Below are 22422 nucleotides of genomic sequence, written 5' to 3' on the forward strand. Positions count from 1 at the left end.
GTATGAATTTTAGCTTTGACTTTTTCATCTAAGACAAACCACTAAGCACCTAGTTCAGCTTACTGATCTTAAAATACATACAGGGTGGTACTGTATATGAAGATACCAGTGTTAAGCTTTTATTTCTGCTTCATATTTTAGGAATCCTGCCATGTTAGTATGTATGTCTGATCAGTTCTAAGTACATGGAAATCTACAATCAATGTCTCCATTGAACAGAGTACCTTCTGACACAAACAAACACGGTTAGCTCTATCTTAAGTAGCCCTTTCCTCATCTCTAGCATTTATTTCAAGTGGATTTGTGTTGTGTTTATTTTATGCTGGAGGCTTTCAGCCCAAAATATAGATCACTGCAATAAACCAGTAATCTACATCATCCTCGTTTTGGGTTGTTTTGGTTCTTTTTCCTCAAAAAAAAAAAAAAAAAAAAAGGCAGAATGTTAGCTCTTAAATTAGTTTGGCACATGAAAAAAAAAAAAAAAAAAAAAGCATGGGGAAACCCACAAGTTGCATCCTTCTCTCACAACATCCTTGGGAGAGGAATGTCAATATACAGACAGGCAGGCACACACAGAATGACTGACACAGACCACAGTACGGCAGACTCCGGCTCTTAGCCTTACATCCAGTCTTAGTCCATGTGTGCTCTCACTTGCACACTCAAACACGAGTGGGTTCTGCTGGTTCCACCTCAGTCCATCAGCTGACATGCTGACGTGTGGGTCAGTGCACAACTGGAGAAGGCCCTCACATCAAGGTCCAGCAACCTTCTTGCACCAGGTAGAAAGGTAGCAAGTTCTGTCCCTTTTGTTTAAGTCTCACTTAACAACACAGTAACTGAACTACTACTGCCCTGCTGAGCAAGCTGTAGCAGGGTCTGACATGTGGGTCTTTGCATGTCAGCGTATGCCCCATGCTTCAGAAGAACCTCAACTGTTTTTGTGTGCCCTCCTCGTGCAGCCAGATGAAGAGCTGTCAACCCTTCACTGTCAGAAACACTGATATTTTCTGAACTGACAAGTTCCTCTACTACTTCAGAGTGCCCGTTTTCTGCAGCAAGATGTAATGCTGTCCTATTTAAAGGGCCCCTGGCTAGAACACTGGCCCTTTCATCTACTAGCAGCTTTGTCGTTGCTAAATGGCCACTGCGAGATGCCAAGTGCAGTGCGGTGTATCCTTCCGCTGTTGCTGCCTCAATGTCTGCACCATGTTTAAGGAGCAGCCTCGATGTGCTTGTGTGGCCAGTTTCAGCAGCAATGTGGAGAGCAGTCTGCAAGAGCCCATTCCGTATGTTGACATCCGACTCCAGGTCTATAAGAAGGCGAGCGACACGGTAGTGTCCTCGTTGAGCAGCTAAGTGTAGTGAGGTCCTTCCATCCACAGTCTGCACATTCACGTTTGCACCCCGCTGTTTGGCCAGAAGCTTTACAATGGGGAGATGACCTTGCCAGGCAGCATAGTGCAGTGGCACCCAGTCATCCTTTCCTTTGATGTTCACGTTAACACCTCTTCGCAGCAGGATCCGCACAATATTCTCTTGACCATATTGACAGGCTATATGGATGGGGGCTCTGCCTTCAAAATCTACCTCATTTAAGGATGCATTCTTATCAAGCAGCATTTTGGTGCTGAAATCATCCCCATTTTGGGCAGCAAAGTGAAGAGCAGTCCACTGATCCTCATCTTTGGCATTAACATTGATTTTCCTAGCCATAATCAGCTCCACAATGCTTTTAAATTTCTTCTCAATGGCTATGTGAAGAGGGGTGGATCCCTTCTTGTTGGTAAGGTTAGGATTAGCATTGTACAGGAGGAGCCATTTGACACATTCTTCTTGACCAGCTTCAACAGCCAAGTGCAAAAGACTGGAGTTCCCATCTAAAACAATATCAACATCTTGAGGCTGGAGGATCTTCATTAGCTTGCTGGTATCTCCAGATAAAATGGCCTCTGTTAGCTTCCTCTTCTGGATGTCTGTAGTACCAATATCTGGATGGAAACAAGGAAGACATTTTTTACAATGAGGATGGCAAGATGCTTGAACAGTTTGCCCAGAGAGGTGGTAGATGCCCTATAACCCCAGAAACACTCAAGATCAGGTTGACAAGGCTACTGAGCAACCTGATCTAGCTGAAGATGTGCCTGCTCACTGCAGGTAGGTCGGACTAGATGACCTTTAAAGATGAGCTTTGGGTTGCCTTCCAACCCAAACTACTCCATGAAAAAGACACCATCAATTCTGACAGCCATCAAATCTTACTTCCCTATAGCTAACATATCTGGTGGCTTCAGAAATTACTTCACTGCAAAGAAAGCCCCCTCCCACAGTAGTTCTAAAACAATTTCAGGTCAGATTTAGAGCCCTGCTTACTTTTATTCTGTTTCTTGTGGAATGAAGACCCAAGGATGCTGTGGTTGATCTCCCTGCACTAATCATTGTGCACTCAATGCAATCATTGTTTGCCTAACTGGAAAACAGGTAACTGGATTTTGCAGCACTGGACTGAGAAGGGAGGGGCCTGTGTGCATCAGTGGGGGTCTTTATTACAATGTTGATAGGGGCTGCTGAGAACACGGGTTGAGTCTTCTTCAAAAAAGTGCTCAGACTTGGGCTTATATACGTAACTGAAAAACCCCACAAACTCAGCTGACCTGATGGGGCACTGGCTTTAGTCCCACTTCCAGGGGGATGCCGGACTAGGTGACCTCCCTTCCAACCAGCCTTTACATGACTGATTCTGTAATTGCTTTGATGGGAACTCAGGTCACTTCTTTTCAAAAGTAAGTGAGATTTATTATTTGTCTTTAGATCACGTTTGGGAACCACCTCATTCTTTTTTTCTGTTAAATAACTACCTCCAGTAAACAAATCTGCAGTGCTGACTAGAGAAAGCAAGACTAACAGTGATTGCCAGAATGCTATTCTTTATTATGACTACTCTCCAATCCAAAGACTCCCATGCCCCAGTCCAAACAACTACAAAGAAAAGCTTGACCATTACCTGAACTCTCCCTTTCAAAGGAAAGGGAAAGGGAGCCTCTGGATGAAAAAGCTGAATCTACAGATGAAACTCCTGAAAGCCGCTTGTCACTGGAGGCAAGTTTGGACTCTGAACAGCTACGGCTGAGATCCTCAGGGCCTTCCATAGTCTGTGAAATCCCCGAATCCAGCTGGGACAACAACTCTGACAGACTGTAATCCTTAACTAGTGGTAGATCAGGTTCCTGTTTTGTCTTGGATAATGCAGAAATCCCCTTCAAGAGAAGCAAACAAGCATTTTAGAAAGGTCAGTAAAGAACACTAAGCATGAGGCCCCATAGGAAGAAATATGTTTGTTAGTTTGCAGGCAGCCTTTAAGCACTGTCATATTGCATGAAACCTCTGAGTAAGGTAACTGAAAATTCTCAGATGCAGTAGGGCAGCTTTCATCAGTGCTCAGACAGCCACTAGAGCCACATATCTCTTGTCTACAGTGTCATACCCACATAGTTCCAGCCTTTACTTTCTAACTTTCCTGCTCTCCCTCAGTTCCGCCCTGAGGTTTTCCTGAGCTGGTCCATGCATCTGTTGTCACGTTTGCATTTCAGTCCTTCACCAAGAAGGACCACTTCTATCATGCAGGAAAGTGCTCAAAAGCAGCAAAGAGAAGGTTGCCTGGGAAGTTTCAGGTCACAGAGGAACCTGCTTGCAACAAAACCTAGTGTGCTTGAACAAGGGGCAGAAAAATACCTCAGGCTGCTGCTCTGGGGAATTCTTGGTGTCCAGGTCCTGAGTTATCATCTCTTTCGTTTCATCTTCTGGTTTTTCACAAAGAGCCTCTGTTTCTGAAGTGATTTCTTTGAAGAAAGCAAGAGAGTTTGGTTGGTTTGTTTTTAAATAGGAAACTTCCCTGAGATGCCCTGCTGCCTTTCTTTATTATTAAAGCTTAACAACTCTAATTCCAGTTTTGGCTATTCCATCCAGCAGCTCATCAATAGGTACAAGTGCGTACCTAAGCAAGGGGCTGACTGAACAACTCATCTTCATATTCAGACCAGACTGATGTTACATGGTGGTTACACTGCAGGACTGAAATGGGAGCCAGTCTACCACCAGCAGATGTAGAAACATGTATTTAAAAAGATGGAATGCATCCTCCCTTCAGTCTCCGTATCTTGTTTGGGCAAGAGGAGAGAGAGGAAGCAAATCTCTCCCATTAATGCTACCTAATAGCACTTGGAGATAGCACTTGCTACATCCTTGTGCGCATCTGAATTCATAGCAGGTGCTCTGGGCAAGTTCAAGCTTTTCACCAGAGCTGCCTTTTGTTGGCAGAAAAATGAATGTACAAATTGTTTTGTTACAAGAAAACAGTTCAGTTTCTCAGTACACAATGGTACATTTCAAGAGGCAGGGTCTTTGAATGCTTTGTATGGTGAAGATCACACTAGCTCCTGTGCTCTGATACACACAGAAATGTACATAATTTCTGGATCAGTACAGGTCTTATTCCTCCTGAGTTTACATAACCCCATCATGGTCAGACTTGTCCCCACATAATCCCTTTCTCCACAAACGAGTAAGTGGCCTGTATCATTGTCTCTACCATACAATGTGCTCTATTTATTGTCACAGAGGTTCACAGCATTTACCCCAAGGATTAAGAGTCCTGAGTAATAACATGACTCATAGAAGAATGGGCAGCCAAGTTACAAGGAAATCTTACCTTTAAAAGTTGGCCGTTCACCAGGATCATCTTGCCAACATTTTTGCATCAGTTTGATCAAGTTATTACATGAATGAGGTCTGGATTTGGAAACTGCAGGTAGCTCTGGGCGGTGGCCTTTAACTACTTTTACCATAATATGTAAAATGTTGTTTTCCTCTGTAAAGCAAGAGCGCACCAAGTAAGATCTCCCAGCCAAAGGTGTGATTTCTCTTTTGTCTAACAGCACTAACAGTGTATTAGGCTGAGATTTTGTCTTCATAATTTTTTCTAGATTTAGACAGCCTTCTTTTATCAACCTGGAACAAGAAGTTGGTCTTAATTCTCCCACAACACATTCATCAATGTGTTAGCACCTACTTCCCATGTATCAGTTAAACACAACTGTCAGTGAACAATCCTTCTTTTTCCACCATTAAAAAAAAACAACAAAAAAAACTGAACCAAAGAAAAATAATCCAGCAGTTCTCTGCTGCCTCTTTGGATTTCCCTTTCTACTGTAAGAATACTGAACCACAGCTTTTGTTTAGACCGGGTACCTGAACTTTTCATAAAGGTGAAGAACAACACAAATCAAGCAGTGCAGTATTGTGCCTCCTGACTCTGAAGTCAACCACTGGGCTAAATGGGATGTCTCACTTGGGTAAAAAAATTAATAGTAGACTAGAACATGTTCAAACATGTTTGCTATACATAGGCTAGTCATGCACACAGGAAAAGTCATAAAGAGCTGCCTGTTGATCAGTGCATTTATTGTGGGGTGGAACAAGGCTCATTCTCACAGACAGCTTTTTATTTTTTTTTAAAGAACAAATCTGTACCCGCAATCTACAAATAAACTACAGAACCTCTGTGCAGAGAGGCTGTTTCTGAAAACAGCACAGTGCCTGCCAGCTGGCTTTCTCTGTGCTATTCCTCGTTGGCCACAAACATGTCAGAAGTCTGCAGAGGCCACACACTAATCTGGATCCATACAGCAAACTCCAGCAGAAGCAGAAAGATGCAGACGAGGGCCTCTGCAGCAATGTGGGTTCTGCTTTCACAGTGCAGGACAAAGGAGGACTTACATGTGTGATCAGAATTTGAGAACTTAAAAATGGCTACCGCACACCACTGTAGGAATTTGGAGGACATGTTTATAATCTGGGGTTGGTGGGGCAGGAAGTGTACTGATCAGTGGAGAAAACTAAAAAATTCCAACACAACCCACAATATACCAAACTTACCTGCAAAAGGCTTCTTCTGAGTAAGAACTCCCCAAACCACAATGGAAAAGCTACAAAACCAAATAAATTAAAAAAAAATTATTTCTAGAAAAGCTTAAAAAAAATCCTCCAACAAAAAAGCCAAAATGCTAAAAAGCTCACAGAAGTATGATTTACTTTCCCAAGTTCTCTTTTCATTGTCCTTCACTTCTGCATCTGATTCATCTGGTGACCTCATACTGCAAGATGCAGGCAAGAATATGATTTGAAAGTCTACTTTTTTGCAGGAGGAACCTGAGGCAGCAAACACAAGAGACTTGCTGGAGGCTGCCAGGCTGTTCTTGGTAACATTTACCAACTACTCCACATCAAAACTGACAAAATCAGAGAGCAGCAAAGCATTGCTGTGGATTTTACTTAATACGTCTACCCTGTAAAGCTACTTTAAAGAAATGCATTCCATTTAGAATATGACATATCTCTTAATCTGCAGCTATGATTTCTTTTTCCTAGTAACATTACCGTGAAAGAAGAATCAAAGACTGAGTGATGAAATCCACTGAAGATAACCAAGAATTTTGTCACAGACTCAAAAAGTAGGTCAGGATGTACCTTTTGATGGGGAAATTAAAGGTGGGCAGAGGGCCTCCCATGGCAGCTACTAATAAATGTTACTTGGAATAATAATGCTCAAGACCCAGGATCAGCTGCAGTTTGTTGAAAGGCCTCTACCCTATTAAGACTTTGCAAGAAGCACAGCAAATGTAACCCTTTGCAAGGTAAGGCTAAAACTACATTTAGGGGTTTCATGTTTAATTAGGTTTTATAACCAGAAAAAGAGGTCTCATTTTACAGTATTACTTTAAGTGGTTTTAAGTGTTTTCACAGTTAACTGACCTGTACACATCATGTTTGGTGTCAAAACACCTGTTTTTCTCCTTGATGCGCTCTGGGGGAAGGTATGCAATTGTGCCACACAAGCCATCCATGCTGATGTCATGGGAATGGGACAAGCCATTGCACTTTGCAAGTCCAAAGTCAGAAATCTGCAAAAAATGGAGGAAGAAGGGATGAGAAGTGCATGCCACCATCAGACTTCAGAGGCATTAACAATTTTCTGTAAAGAGAGACAGATGTAACAGGATCATGCAGAAGTACTAAGCCAAGAGAACACAGAATGGTTTGGTATGGAAGGGACCTTAAAGATCATCCAGTTCCAAGCCCTTGCCATGGGCAGGGACACTGTCCACTACACCAGGTTACTCAAAGCCCTGTCCAACCTGGCCTTGAGCACTCTGGAACATCTCTGGAAGCATTACGCTATGGTAGTCTTTTCTTTATGGTTAAACAGCTAGCAGTTTGTTGCAAGCAGCAGCATGTTACACAGCAAACACAACAAACAGTCAAGACAATTTACTGTAATTTAGAACTAGTCAAATTTAGCTAGTGCAAAGTACTTTAATGTAATTATTGGTGCTGCAACCCCCTTTCCCTATGTAATCTCACATTGCACACTATGTGTAAGTGTTCTGAGCACCTGTTTTCAAACCATGAGCTCTCCAATGGGTGCCAGAGAATTGCTCTTTCAGATTCCACTGTTACACTGACCATGCCAACAAGGACTAGCCCAACACCAGAGGCATCAAGTGTTAAAAATCCCAAAACACACACACCAAAAACCCACACAGGGTATTTTTCTTTTTGGCAACCAGGAGATATGGCAAGTTGGTGCAGTGACGCAGTGAACAACACAGCTGAAATGAACAAAACAAGTGACAGCAAGTTTATAAAAAGGACACACCTCTACTTTAATTTCAAGTGTCAAACAAATATGCATTCATTTGCTCTCAGAAGCATACCAATCATCAAGCAAACAGACAGGCAAAGAATTTCCTTTGTCTTCCTTATTTCCCACTGGACAAAAATGTCTATTATGCTAAGTGGAAATCTCAAGAAAAGTCAAGTCTTGTTGAACCACTCATCCCACTGATTTTTGTGTACATGTTAGATTAGATTTCTCCCCTCCCCCTGCCTTAGACATTATTTTATCTAATACTCAGGTTTTTCATTTATTCATTCCCCTTTTGATCTTCACTGCTTCTCCTTTGAGAAAGTTCACCCTCAAAACAGCAAGCATAATTAAAAAAAAAAGTTGTTTTTTTTTCACTAGGCTCCAACTGTATCCTGTCAGAAGTTTCTGTCTAAAGATAACCACAAAGCCAGTCGTAACACGCATCCATTACTGGAAAGGGAGAAAATTGCTGCCAGGTTTGGCCTCCTGGAGAACAGACAGGCCACACAGCCATTGGTCTTCAAACGCTAGGAATCTCCCTTTGCCATAAAACAAACAAAGCAACCCACATGGCTTCAGGAGGAACTTCTCCCAGGGGCAGAGAGCTCAACAGAGGCATTCTCAGGGGCTGTAGGACTCCTGTACCCTTGCACACAGGTATACCCAACCTGTTGTCCAATCCTTAAAGTGGGAATTACTTGAGAAGAAAAACGTTGGGGGGGGGGGGAAGAAACAAGAAAAGCCCTCTGGAGGAACAGTTTCTCATGCTTGTAGGTTTACACTCTCAGAGCAGGGCTGCTGGCCTCCTCCACAAGCCAAGCACTGGAGTCCAGGAAAGCAGTAAGTAATCAAGAAACCCAGGTTTGCAAGCTGGATCACCCTGGGAAGAGCTGAACCCATTGCCCCAGGAAGTACTGCATGAGTTTGGGGCACTTAGTGCTCCACTAGAGAACAAAAGCACAACCCCAATCACACAAGCCCGTGGTGTCAGGTTAATAAATGAACCGACTACTGCAAGTCTGAACAGATCCGACTTGGAGGCGCACTGCTATCCTTTGATTAACATGAAGCAGAGACTTGTATACACCTCAAGAAATCCATATGGCATAATTAAAGTAAAACACCTTCCTCTTTGTCTAAACAACACCGGCTTTCCTACTGTGTAAGTTAAGAACTAAAGATGAAATACAGACAGCACAGCGACACTCCTGCATTAAGAGCTACCAGCTGTGTTGCATGAATCTAAGGCTAGGGCTAAGACAGGCAGCTAAGCACACTGGATCGAACAGTCTCAGCCTACAGGCCAAGAAATAGCTAAGGTACATAGTATACCTCCCCCTTCCCCTATGCTAGCAAGGGCTTTACCTTATGAACTTGCCCCTACCTACCGTGAAGGACTAGCTTTTATACCTGTTACTAGGAAATACATCTTTAGAACAGAGCTTCAATATAAAATTCTGCAGAAAGTACTGGAAATTGAAGAACTGTTCTCTTCCAGCCTGCCACAAAATAGTGAGATTCTGCAGGCAATTTTTGTGCCTTTTGTTAGATCCTTTAGGGTGAATTTTCCACACTGCATGTGGAAAATATACTTAGTCATGCAACTTCTTTAAACATCAGTGGGAACTGTGCAGTGGGTGGAAAACACAGCCCTATAACTTACCTATTTTGCCTTTAAATTGTTTGCCAGGTACCTAGTTCTGCAACACGAAGCACACTTGCTGGTGAAGATAGTGAGAGTGGAGCACCCCTTCCCACTTCTTCCTCCACATCCCCACTAGCCTTTGCAGCCCACCCTGGGATCTGCCCTGCTCCACGATCCAACAGGACCTGTAATCTCACTCCTCACATCAGTTATTTCAGGTGGATCCCATCATGCTTCAAAAGCATACCTAGTATCAGTAGGGTTAAGAGGAGACATGGAGGCGACAGACTTCTTCATGCAAAACACGCGGTGAAGAAGTAGGAAGAAGAGAAAAAGCATTGGCCAATGCCCACGCAGACAGTGGGATTGTTCGTGTTCAGACAGCTTGCTTGGTCTCTGCTCTTTACAGGTCTGCATGAGAACAAACACGTGAGCAGCGACTGGGGAGGGGAGCTGTACGTGCTTCCCTGCCCACTTCCTAGCAACTCTTACTTTACTGAGAGATTCCAAGATCTCAAGATTATTTTTTTTCTTTCCTTTTTTAGCTGTGTTTGTTTCAGTTGAGCACACTGTGAACACGGGCTGTTCTCTGCTTCTGACATTCGTGGACCTTTGCATTCCAGTTTTTAAAAACCACAAAATTTTAGGTGCTTTGAGTTTGTCAAGTTATTCTTTGAAAATTTTTTTGTGTTTTGTTTTTTTTTTTTTTTTAACTAGTATATATGCTCATGTAGCTATAATGGTTACTAAAGTCAGCTATTCCCAAATACTGTAGGGATCTAGGAACAAAATCAGTGCTTGAAAGTGCTTTCACTGCTGACTCCTGACAGGCCACCCTAAAGCATGCACTTACCATCTGATGCTGCAAAGAAGATTGAAGAACCCACTGCAATGGACTTGGGGACAGAGTTCACCAAAAGGTCTTCTCCACCAAATAGGTAACAAAGCCATCAGATTAATTTTTAATCACTGCTGGCATATCCAGTATTTGTCTCTGTGCAAAGTCTCTGCACGCTTGGATACTGAGAATGCCGCCACACTTGTCTACAGGGTTTAGTGTTAGGAGCAGGTTGTGTGTTTTTCTGGGGGTAGGCGAGGCAGGCTGGTTGTTTCAATTCTGATCTTTAAGAAATACCAAAAATTTTAAGAAACTTACATGGGTCACAGACCTGGACTACTAAAAATGAGGAAAAAATATGAATTCTGAGTGTAGACAAAATAAGCATCTGTACTTCAAACAGATTTCTTTACTTCAGTGTTTATGAACACACTTCAGTTAGCTACTAAAAGAAGTCTTCCTGAAACAGACTGTATTTCCACCCTTTCCCAACCTGCCCTGAGACCTTAACTCTCAAAACCTGTTTCAGGTGTGACATTGGTACTGCTCTCTTCAGAAGCAGTAGGAGCCAAAGCCATGGTCAAGCATCCACTTTAACCTATCATAAATCTGCATTGCCATAACAGGAATGGTATCGTTCCCTCCCCTGTGCCACCACAATTAGATCAATTAAGGAACCGATCAAGGTGAAAACCAGCTTTGTTGGTTGGGATTAAAGAGCCAGTTAACAACAGCCCTACACAGAAACCTTGATCAGGAGGGGTGGGAAAGAGGCAGAAGGGACACACAAAACAAAAAAGCCTCTTCTCATTTCTAATCACAGGAGAGCATTACCGCTGATAAAGTGGCTGTGTTAACTACCTTAGCTAGTATAATAAGGAGAGACAACCTCTCCTCACCAGCCTGGCCTCTGGGTATTACTCTGACCTACAGTTAACAACCTACATTAAGCAGCTTTCTGAAAAACAAATCTGCCATTTGATTAGGCTGCTTCTAACTCCACACTCAGAAACTTTGCAGCCCCTTCTTCAGCTGAAGCAAATAAAGGCAAAGACCATAGAGGCAACCTGTCCAAGTTAAGCAAGACCATCAGCACAGCACAACATGCGGCAAACCTCACACTGGTTTAAAATTGAGTGCTGGAATTATGGGAAATAAAAGGAACTACAGTGAGCTTAAAGCAGTGCACAGCTGAGACCAGCTCATCCCACTCCAAGTTCTTAAAATCTGGGATATTAAAAATAACTGGCTGGATTTGCCTCTGTGTATGCATGTACCCACACATGCAGACATGTGCATGTGTGCGTGTGTTTGTATATATGTATATACACACACACACATATATATGACAAGATGAGGAGATGCAAAGCACAGGATGTATAGTAAGAGAAACAAGAACTTACAAATAACACTTCTGCCCAAACATCTTAAGTTGCAAGTTGATTTAATTTTAAATACCTGAATAAAAAGTAACACTCTTAACCACAGGACACTGAAGATAAGAAACCTGGGAAGCAGCAACAGAGATAGCATGAGGGCATGACAGCAACAAGTTAGGGTATGAGACTGCTGCATGGTGGGTAGTGATGGTGTATTTTCCTACTGAGGGCCTCAAAGAGAGATCACGTTGGAGCAGGGAATGAGCAAACAGCCCACAAGGGTAGTGCTGGAATGTGGCACTGCTTCCCCAGCGCCAGCTCCCTGCAAGCAATTGCCACATCACAGGGAGCTCAGGGGAGACATCCAGAATGTGTACAGAGGGCAGGAGAGCTGAAGAACAAGCTCTTAAAACGTAGTCCAGTTAAGCAAAAATGAGGTGTTAGCCCATAAATACTGAAACACTGGAGAAAGGGGCAAGGAGGACCTTGCTGGTACAAACAGAAGTAACAGGTTCATATTAAGTTAAAAAAAAAAATAAATCAGCAGACTGATCCCTGCTAGCAAAGCCTGTCAGGGTATGGAATAATCCTCCCAAGGGAAACACACTGCTTAAGGCAACCAAGATGGAGCAGGACATGGCAAGGAAGGGAGCTCCCAGCCGAGGCTGGAGCTGTCAGGAGTGAGTTCTCCCAGTACTCACAGGGGAGGAGGCATGCATGGCTCCATTCTCCAAAAAACCAGCAAACCCTACCCTTGCGTTATACATATTATATATGTATATTTAAAATCACCAAAGAATCCTCCAACATGCCTTTGAAAAAGTTAGTATCTGTCTCTGATCAGTGCTCAGGCTAATCCCATCCTCTTAATTATCCTCCCAAGAACAAAATTCAGCACGCACTTATGTAATGCACACAGGAGACGGCTTTATGATATGGAAGCACCCACTTGATGATAAGTTCTGTACAGCACAACTGCGTTAGTCATCATCCTCACTTGGGGATTTTACAGTAAGCATTGTGTTTGTTAAAAGAAGAAGGGTGTGTGTCCATTTAACTAGCAATATCACACAGAAGCATTTGTAATGTGCTCCACTGGACGACTGACCATTTCCTGGCTCAAGGGCAAACGATTTATAAAGGCCTCCCTATCTCCAAACTCTTCTTTTGCAGTGTACAGCATCTCTTCACTCACCTTAGGATTCTATTAGGGACAGTCACCTACTAAATTAACACTAACATTTAAAAAGCAAAAACACTTCAATCATCAGCTCCATTAGCCTTCCAGCAAGAAAATGCACATTAAATCAAGCTGCAGGGTCCAAAATTTAATTACAAGCTTCACATCACACAAAAAGAAGGTTTGAGGCCACATTTTTAAAGCGAAGGCACCTCACAGAATATGTACATCTCTTATTTTGCACGCAGGTTCCTATGTCTGCTTGGAGGGGTTTCCAAGGTACCTGCAAATGTAAAATACTGCTGGCTGGAAACATTAGACTATTCTTCTCTGAACTTAATGGAGAGAAGGTCCAAAGACTTTCATGTATTCGATACGCAGAGCAAGTAGCAACGGCTCAGGGATGTCAGCGGTGACCTCACTAGAAACATATTTTTTTGTACCTGCACTTGCCCCCTTGTATTGTATCACCACCCAGATATAGGCTATAAAGCAGGAAGAATACCAGACAGCATTTCAACCTCCTGAAACAGTGAGAAAAATACAGCCTTCATATCTTGGCTCATGGATGAGTCAAGAATTAGGAATTTAAGAAGTTATGCAAGCAAGCACAAACTTTATGTAAATAAATACTTAGCAAAGGTGCCTCAGCACTAATGTGTGAGAATATACTTCCAACAGTTCAGATCCTGATGTTCTGGTCATAATATCGTGGACCACCTGTAGATGCCTCCTACCTCAAAGAAAATCCTTCCAAGTACACCACTAAGGCATAGTAAAAAAGCTGAGACCTTGTCACAGGTGCAGCTTCATTACAGGCACACACCTCTTAATGGCTGCAACATTCTCATGACATTAGGGAAGACGTTTTAATTTAAGAAAACTTCATTTTTCAGTACGGTGCAGCAAGACCAAAGCCATTTTGCTAGTTTGAGGGGGACAAGAAAACAGGGAACAGATGGATGATGACACTGTCAATCTGTGACTACTCGTACTATGACTACTGAGTTGTATCAGCCAGCCAGCATGATTAATGATGCAGTTCTAAGGCTAAGAGTTTGGCCACTAACTGGGGGGGGGGGGAAATCAGGAAAATGATATATTTCAGTCTCTTATCTCTCCAAAAGGAAGAATCAGAAAGCAGTCTCCTTAGACCAGCTGTCAAAACAGAACCTCCAACAGAGAAGGCAAATAGGTTTGCTAGCTTATGCTGGAAACAGTTAACAAAAATTATTTCATGCTGATACAGCAACAAAAATTTCTTTAAATTACCTCTGGCATGCATAAACAGTCAGGACAGAGATACTTCTTTACTGCAGATGCTCTGAGCAAATGAAAGAAGAGAATGAGTTGCCTCGGGGAAGGCTTCTCCAGACTCCAGCTTAAATGAGATTTGGGTATTTAGTGGTGTGTGTACAAAGCCAGAAGGACCTACACTGAACAAGGTTACCCCATGGGCAGCTGTGAAATGGCACAGATGATACAGATTTTCTCTCCCTGTTCTCATCTGTCTCATGACCTTATTGCAAGGAAATTTACAGCAGGACCCATTAGGCCTCAGAACCAGAGTTCACTATGCTAGCACATTCCTAAAATTTCAGGAGAGCTCTCACAAGCTCAACTCTACCTCTGTTTATGTACTGAAAGGGTGCATGCATCAGGCAGACAGGTTTGGGGATTTGAGGGGCTGGGTTGGTGGGCTCTAACTCAAAAGGAATGCGGCTGGTTTCTCTCAGGCCTTTCAGACTGGCAGAAGCCATGCAAGAATATCCAAAGGTGGGTCCCTGGCACAGAGTGCCCAGTGCCTACCTTGACATGGTAGTGGGCATCAAGCAGGATGTTTGCAGGCTTGAGGTCCAGGTGGAGCAGCGGAGGGGACATGCAGTGCAAGAAGTTCATCCCCACAGCTGTCTCATGGATGATGCGGAAGCGCAATTCCCAGGGCAGAGGTTCGGAAGCCAGGAGCTTTTCCAGTGATCCCGTTTCCATGTATTCCATGACCAAGCCAACTGGCTCTTTACAGATGCCATAAACAGGAAGGATGTAGCGAAACTTTGCCATTTCCATCTTCCTCGCTTCTTCCAATAACTCCATGCGCTCCCTGGGTAGAAGAGAACAGATGGTGAAGGATGGAGTAGCTGGTTCTCCCCCCACACCAAACGTACACAAAACGTTAAGGAACTGAACACCACATTCATGACCATCACTTGGCTGAACCACACTACATCTCACCAGCCTGTACTCCAGGCATATTTCCACATTTACTAACTTTGGTTTATGCCTCTAATGGTAGGCAGCTCACAGCTACTGAACCACAGGCAAGTTGTACATTTCCAACAGTGCAAACACCCCTAGCGTAAAGCCCATCTCCCCACTTTTATGTATGCTGTGCTGTTAAGAATGAGGACAACACACATAGTGCCCAGATTTACCACTGCTGTAACTCCTTGGGCTAAAGTCATTAAGTTTTTGTGAGTCATAAAACTGTGTTAACCAGGAGAGGGCACAGACAGCATTGCTTCAGCTGCAGGCTGCCAGCATGCAGACCCAAGCCTTGGGAAGGGAATCCCTGGGACCCACCATTTAGGGGAGCAAACTGACTGCTCTAGCTAGGGAGACACAGCAAAAGCCTCCTTGTCCTCAAATCCTAGATTTGGCAGCTCCATTATTATGCTCACTCAGCTCCAGTGGATGCCGAAAATTCCTGACACGCATTTTTTGGTGATGTAACAGGCCCAGCACCAGCATATGTCATGAGCACCCTGGATTGCTTATGTGCCATTTTAGCCTGACCTTACAGAGTGCTAAGCGTTACTCGGTCCAAGCTGCAGCCTCCCAGCTCAAGCCCCTTAATTGCCATGCACTCCTTCTGCACCTCACAGATGGCTTTCAGGCTGCAACAGCCTGCAAGGATGAACTGAGTTGGAAAGAGGAAACAAGGGTCCTCTCACCAGGCTGACTGTGCTCACAACGGGGAGCCACACATGATGTGTGAAAGAACCTTTAGTCTATCTACTATAGTAGCAGCAACAATGAGTAGACCCAGAGCAGCTCTGGACCACTGGTACTGCTGCATCACTGTTGCTGCCACCCACTGACTGACAGAAGAGGACACAGGGAGGTCAGATAGGTAATGTTTTGTGAACTGACCCTCTCTTATTACACAACAGCTCTTGTAATGTACCGAAGGTGCGTACACTATTTAATGGAGAACAGTACCTGAAGCAATAGGACAAAGTTGATAAGCAGATGTGCGCTGTTGCCCCCTGCTCCATGATGCCTGGATGACCCAGAGGGCCTGTGCTGAAACACAACCTCCAAGAGACTCTCAGTGCTCCCACATGGAAGCAATTTTGGGAGCTTCATTTAGCCCATACACTCCACATTAGGAGACTTGCACAGCTCCATCCCCCTCCCCTCTGCTTTGCCTGCTTGGGAAGCACAGAGTTGATGTTTGCTCATACAAGGTTGGCAACACAGTTCCCAAACTGATGGCTGCTCCTCATCAGCTGTAGCAGCCTGCAATAACCCATCTCAGTTAACATCTCACACCGGGGGCAAGTCTAGCCTAACAAGAAGCAGCACACCTATTTCAGAGGCAAGACCTGGATGAAAAATGGTTTAAGAGGGATGTATACACAGGGAGTTAAAAAAAAAAAAAAAAAGATAAGGGAAATCTCTATCTGTTCACCATGTTGGCTCCTGCTGCTCCCTACAGCAACTTTCTTGTGAAATAATTGCCTTTGTAGACAAGTACCCAGTTTGCTCTTTGGCACGCTGGAAGGGAGCGCCTGTGAATAATACAACCAACTCCTTGCCTCCAAGCCACATGCATAGCCAGCATAATTCACCAGGCTTAGGCGGGCTGAGCTCTGGAGTCAGGGATGTAAAATACCTGTCTGAGCCCTCCAAAGCAAGGCAAGAACCCAGCAACAGCTAAAGCCTTACAAGAACCACTAGACTCGCAGGGATGGGGTTCCAGGGCTAACAACAGCCACAGAGAGCATCACCAAAATCACAGATCTCAGCTGCTTCATTTTGCCCATGAAGAGAGAATTTCCACTTTAAACAAAACAAAAAAAGCTCCCTTTCTGCTTGAATTAGACGCAGGTAGGTGAGTAAATTAACTGACTGATTAACGGCCAAGTACCCTTTATCTAATTTGCCTGTTTAAATAAACCCCCATACAACAAGCCTTCCCAAAACCAGAGTATTTAAAATGAATAAGCTGGTATAGCCAGGGAGACAAGGCAGCTCTCTAATACAGGCTCCTGTCACCTTTAGGAAAGAGAAAAGGAAAAAAGACAAAAAGAAACAGCCAAAATACAACTGTCATTAGCCAAGTGCTGGAGTGCACTTGCATTAATCCTATTAACACAAGCAGCTCGTTAAACCAAGATCTCCTCCATCGGGCAAAGATGAAAGGTCTTTCCCTTCCCTTTTCCCTTAGCAAGGTGCTACTGGCACTCAGCACAGTCTTAGGCTTTCTCAATGCAATACACAAGTGCTAATGCTGCAACAAAGGATGGTGTAGGTATTCTTCAAGTTCACATTTAACAGATCAAAGTATGGGATGGGCAGGGTTATGCTGCTCAGCTACTCCTAGTGCTTAGACATTATTCTGCATTATCATCAAGAAACACTTCCCTCCAAAGTGGAGGAAAATAAAAGCTCCTTATGAGGTTTCTCAGTCAAGAGGCAAGGGACTAGCCTCTGCTATAACAGTGTTTCTTATTTAATACCTACACAATTAAAGAGTCAGAATTATCTTCTCTAACCAACTTGGCTCCATTCTCCTCCCCCTCCAGCACTATATCCTAACATTATGGTAATAAGAATTAAAAAAAACTTGCACACAGGACAGATGAATTCATGTAAATCATGGGGTGCATACACTTTCCCCTATAATAGTATTAGAAGACAGAGGCACACACATCAAGCGATCTAGTACTGCATCAGTATCAAACAGCATCTCTGTCAGTGAAGTTCTCAATGACAGATCAGCTGTTCTCAAAGCAATCAGGACTATTTACATGAATGGGGGACCTCTGACATCCCCGAAACATCTGTCTGCTTCCACTCAAAGTCAGACCCCGAATGGATTGGGCTGCATTCTTCAGATTCTCTTGGAGAGACAAGGGACTTATTCCTGCCCACTGCCTCACTTCCCAGGGCCAAACCCTCTTACCACAAACCCTGCCACAAGAACAGCAGGAGTTATGACTGTATCTGCATTTGTGTGTATCCAATCTTTATGCCCTAAAGATAACACTGCTAAAAAAATACAACTTTAAACTCACAAGGCGGTCCTTGCAGTTTTATATTCCCCCCACCCCAACACATTTTCTTAATGAAGGCTGAGATAGAGCAGTTCAAGTTGCACCAAAGAAACTCAAAAAGCCCTGAAAACCTATGATGTGGCCATTGCATGTACCACCTCCAGGTGCAGAGCAGCCAGCCTACTCAAACTGCTCTTCAGTGGCAAATGCACGTTACCTCTTTACAAACTATGCTGGTGGTGATGATGGGATCCACAAAATTACAATGTCTCTGCATTTTTACAGGGGCTCTTTTCTCTGCATCATGGCAGATGTTTAAGAGCATACAGTGACCTCTGCTCTGCAAGGTACACCTTTAATGACCTTCATACCGCTGATCCTCAGAGAAGAAAGTGAGTAAGAGAAGAAAAGAAAAAACATTGCATGGTCAGGGCAGAATATGTTGGGGAGGGGGGAAGTATAGAAGTTAAAACGTTCGTTCTTTCAGGTTAACACAGATCTTAGTGCTGTTCACAGATCTCTGCTGCATAACCCTGGTACAAGAGTATTACAGGTTAACGCAGACAGCTAGGCTCATCCCTACTCTTTGAGGAGCATGAGGTGGGTATTAAGTTCTATCTACACATCCAGAGACCACCAGAACAGACATTCATTCACCTTCACCACCCAAATAAATGCAGCAGCTGCTAACAGCAAGACATTTCGAAACTTCATAAATTTCTAGGTTCTGCTGCACTCCTAAATGCAGGTCCTGAAGAGGGAGGTACATGTAGGGCTTTACTCATTTTATTTTCCCAATCAAGAGGTCAGATCTTTCCACCTTCACACCCTGTCATCACCCCCACTGGCTAATGTCTCCAGTGAGGAGTCCTCTCTGGGAACTGTTACATGGTTCATACTCATTATAGTCTGCACGTTTACATTCAGCTGTAAGAAACCCACAAAGGCTTCCAGGTTGTTCTTTCTGGGCTCGCCACCTGTTTCCTCCAGACCACACTTCCATTCTGGCCAACAGGAGTAAAGAGAAGGTGCTGTGCTCCCCACTGCAAGTCCTAGATAAGAGGCTCCTCCACCTTTCTGGGTGACACACTCTTTTCTCCAGGCTTACACTGAAGCACCCAATCTTGAGAGCATCTTGAGTAGCATGCGGGAAGTGATCTCAGGAGATGGAAAGTGGGAGCAAATAAGGTGTTGGGAATACAATTTGGCTCAATCACCTGAGAGGGCTTGGGCTTGAAGATAAAAACACTTCTGACTGTATATTCGGTTTTTCTTCTGCTTGAGGCCACTTGGCTCTATGGGGTGATAATTGCCAAGTGAATTACCCAAATCTCTTACTGTCTGCAGAAATACAGTAAGAGAGACTACAGAGTATTACCCCTGCCGAGCCACTACAAATACGGTTTTAATGTGGTACCAAATAAATAAATAAGAAAAAGCCTCCATGTTTTTCAGTTAATAGTTCTGATACCACTGGTAATTCTTCTAACTGCTGCTTCACAGGGTTCCAAGAAATGGCTAGCCAAATTCATCTCCTGGATTAACTGCCTAATTACACAGGCTTGTTTCAACCTGTGAACTAAAGAGATTGTGTTTTATGTTGTCTGTGCCCCTCACCCCACCATCTGAATGACACAAGTTTCTTAGAAAGGTTTCAGGTGAGAAGTCTCTTTGGGGGCCAGTGTTACTGAGTGCTGAAAGGGGTAGAATAGCCTAAAAGCGGAAGGAAAAGCAGATACAAATTTAGCTTTATTTTGCAGAAGCAGCTGTTTCAAAGGCCAGGGACCCTCCGATTTCGAATCAAAGCTCTCCTTAAGCATCCAAAGCGCAAATTCTGCAGTAAAACCAATAAATTACTGCGTCAAGGATTGGTTTGTTAAAATTAACCAGGAGCTGCAGGAACCACATGGCCTTGAAGTTCCCAAGTTCTCAAGGCATTTTTGTTTACTCCACTGCATGTTTGTATGGTCCCTCCAATACCTGCAAGCCTTATAACCACTGGTTCTCTATCACACATCAAATATATTAATACAGAGATTTGGTAGCAATTCTCATGATTCACTATTCATATTAAAATAGGTGACAGCATCCTTTGGCTCAGACTGAAAATTAACATTTAACTAAATTTCTAGATGTATTTTGCAAATGAAAAGTATAACAAATGTTGTTATCTTTATGAGGTATTTTTATTTTAACTGCAAAATTAGTCAGCTACAGTACTATTTTGAGTAGGCCTCAAAAAGCATCAAGTCTGAAAAGTACTTGGAAGTTTTAATGGTAGGAAGGCTCGCAGGGTAACCCAGTAGAACACACTCTGCAACTCTGAGGCCTTTCCATTTTATTCACAGACAGCACTTACTCTGTGCATATATTCACCTTCTGCCCCTAAAAAAGGGTATTTTGCCTCATTTACTGTATTATATAAGCTATGCCTACAGCAAAGCCAACAATTCAGATGATGGGCAAGACGTCCCACTACCCTACTGATCCTGCAGAAGATGGGCTTATAAACGTTTTCAACCTTAGGCCAACTCATCTCCCTTTTCCTACAGGAACCACAACAAATGAAACCTTTTGTGTCTGAACCAACCCACATCGCAGAAAATGAACTGCAAGATCAACTTGTGAGTTGGAAAAGATCCAGAAATTAAGGTGGAACTGCAAAAGCTCCGTGAATAGCACTTGGCCGTAATTCGCCTCCCTCTGCACAGACGCTGACCAGCTGCTAAGTGACTGCTGTCCCTTGAAACAGAAGGATGTTTCTAAAGGAGCTTCTGACAGCCACGTTCTCCTAGGAAGAGCAATCTGCACTTGGTATGCCCCCATCACACACAGACTGCGCAAGCACAGTATAGCTGGCTGTCCTCCACCATGGGCCACAACTAGTCACAGAGGGCAGGTGAGCTGGATGGGGTTCCCACTATCTTCATCTGCAATACAATACAGCTCCACACTGGACTACACAGTGAGGGCCCATCCTGGGCAGATACAAGGAGAAGCGCTGTCCCTGAAACTGGAAAATGAATTTCCCAGCACATCTCCCTTCAGCACCTGCTCCTCAAAGACAGCATGTCCACTGCCCAACACACCCCCCCCACACACAGATCCAGCTGCTTGCCCCACTGCTAACCACCAGCCACCCACTACACAGCAGTCACAACTAATGCAAATGCAAGAGAAAGGGCTGGCTTTTCCCAAGGAAGGGAGCTCACTGGAGTGAGACACAGGAGGCTTAAGAAACCCCCGGATCCCATCCAGCAGTTTCACTCCTCCTGCGCTTCCCATTGAGGACTGCCTCTGGTGACCTTTGGAGCTGCAGCAGGCGTAACGCTTAAGCACAAGCCAACACATGCACGACCAGGGCAGGGCAAATGGCTCCGAGGGAACAGGCCAGCCCTAGACTGCAGCCGTGCGGCGGCTCTCTCCAAGCTGCTGCAAGCGGCTAAGTAACGTCGCTCGCTCTTTGCGTGAGGCCAGCCCCATTATATACAACAGAACCAAAGGTGTTGGTCCGGGCTTTGCTTAAGTGTGACAAAGGCCACGTTTGCCTGGGGAATACTTAATTGCGCAGCTCTTTCCTGAATTTAGTCAGACCTTCATCCCCACTGCTGCTGTTGGTAAACAGAGCTGCAAGACATGCTACAGCTCCCAGGGCTGGGTCAGTTCGTCCCTTTTCCAAGCTCGCTCCCAAGATCTGTAACTCCGGGCTATACGGCTTGGGGCTCAAAAAGAAGTTGTCACACAGGCAGCCTGACCATCTTGTTTGGCCTGGGAAACATGACCACCTGGGAAGCATGATTTGTGTGCCTTGTGTGATAAAAACACAAGGGAGGGTTGTGGAAGAAGGAGCCCTTGGTCGCCCCTTGGCTGCATCTGCACATCCAGGGAGCCACGGGGCAACCAAGGGCTCCTCAGTACCTGGAGATCTTCTTCCCCCCACTTCCCCGTTGTCCCCATCGCCCCTTACTTCTCATCCACATGAAGGCTGGGCGAACACTTGATGGCGAGCCATGTCTTCCAGTGGAGGTGCCGCACCTTGTACACCTGCCCGAACCCCCCCGAGCCGATCTTCTCCCAGCTGCCGAACTCGCTCTCCTCGAAGGTCTTCAGCAGTCCCATGGCCCACGGGGAGACGTTCTCCCTCGCCATGCTGCTGCTCCTCGGCCGCCGACAAACCGACCGACCGCCCGGCACCACCACCGCCGCCGCCCGCCCAGGTGAGTCAGGTGTGCCCGCGGGGGGGTGCAGGGCGGCGTCACTTCCTGGGCCGGGCCCGCCCCCCCCTCTGCCGCTGCCAGGAGCGGAGCGGGGAGCGGCTGTGGCGCTGCCTGGCCCCGCTGCCGGTGCTCGGGTGCTGCTGCCGCCGTAGCGCCCTCCCTTGGCTCCCTAGGGCCCG

The 22422-nt window shown here is 44.6% G+C and overlaps 1 protein-coding gene across 1 annotated transcript in view; it reads right to left on the reverse strand.

Moving 5' to 3' along the window:
- Positions 1–429: 429 nt before the first annotated feature.
- The window catches only part of RIPK4 (receptor interacting serine/threonine kinase 4), an 84546-nt gene continuing 62553 nt past the window's right edge, over positions 430–22422 (reverse strand). Inside the window, exons 2-9 of the mRNA XM_057426392.1 lie at positions 21994–22182; positions 14557–14848; positions 6811–6959; positions 5935–5984; positions 4709–4867; positions 3733–3839; positions 3005–3257; positions 430–1991 (exon numbers count right to left, since the gene is read on the reverse strand). Of these exons, the coding sequence (XP_057282375.1) occupies positions 814–1991; positions 3005–3257; positions 3733–3839; positions 4709–4867; positions 5935–5984; positions 6811–6959; positions 14557–14848; positions 21994–22175 (2370 nt within the window). The 5' untranslated portion in view covers positions 22176–22182 and the 3' untranslated portion in view covers positions 430–813. The remainder of the gene's footprint in view (positions 1992–3004; positions 3258–3732; positions 3840–4708; positions 4868–5934; positions 5985–6810; positions 6960–14556; positions 14849–21993; positions 22183–22422) is intronic.

Source organism: Pezoporus wallicus, unplaced genomic scaffold (genome assembly GCF_028554395.1).
Source record: "Pezoporus wallicus isolate ANWC-B61680 ecotype Strahan unplaced genomic scaffold, APGP_CSIRO_Pwel_v1 contig_8747, whole genome shotgun sequence".
In the NCBI taxonomy this organism is placed as follows: Eukaryota; Metazoa; Chordata; class Aves; order Psittaciformes; family Psittacidae; genus Pezoporus; species Pezoporus wallicus.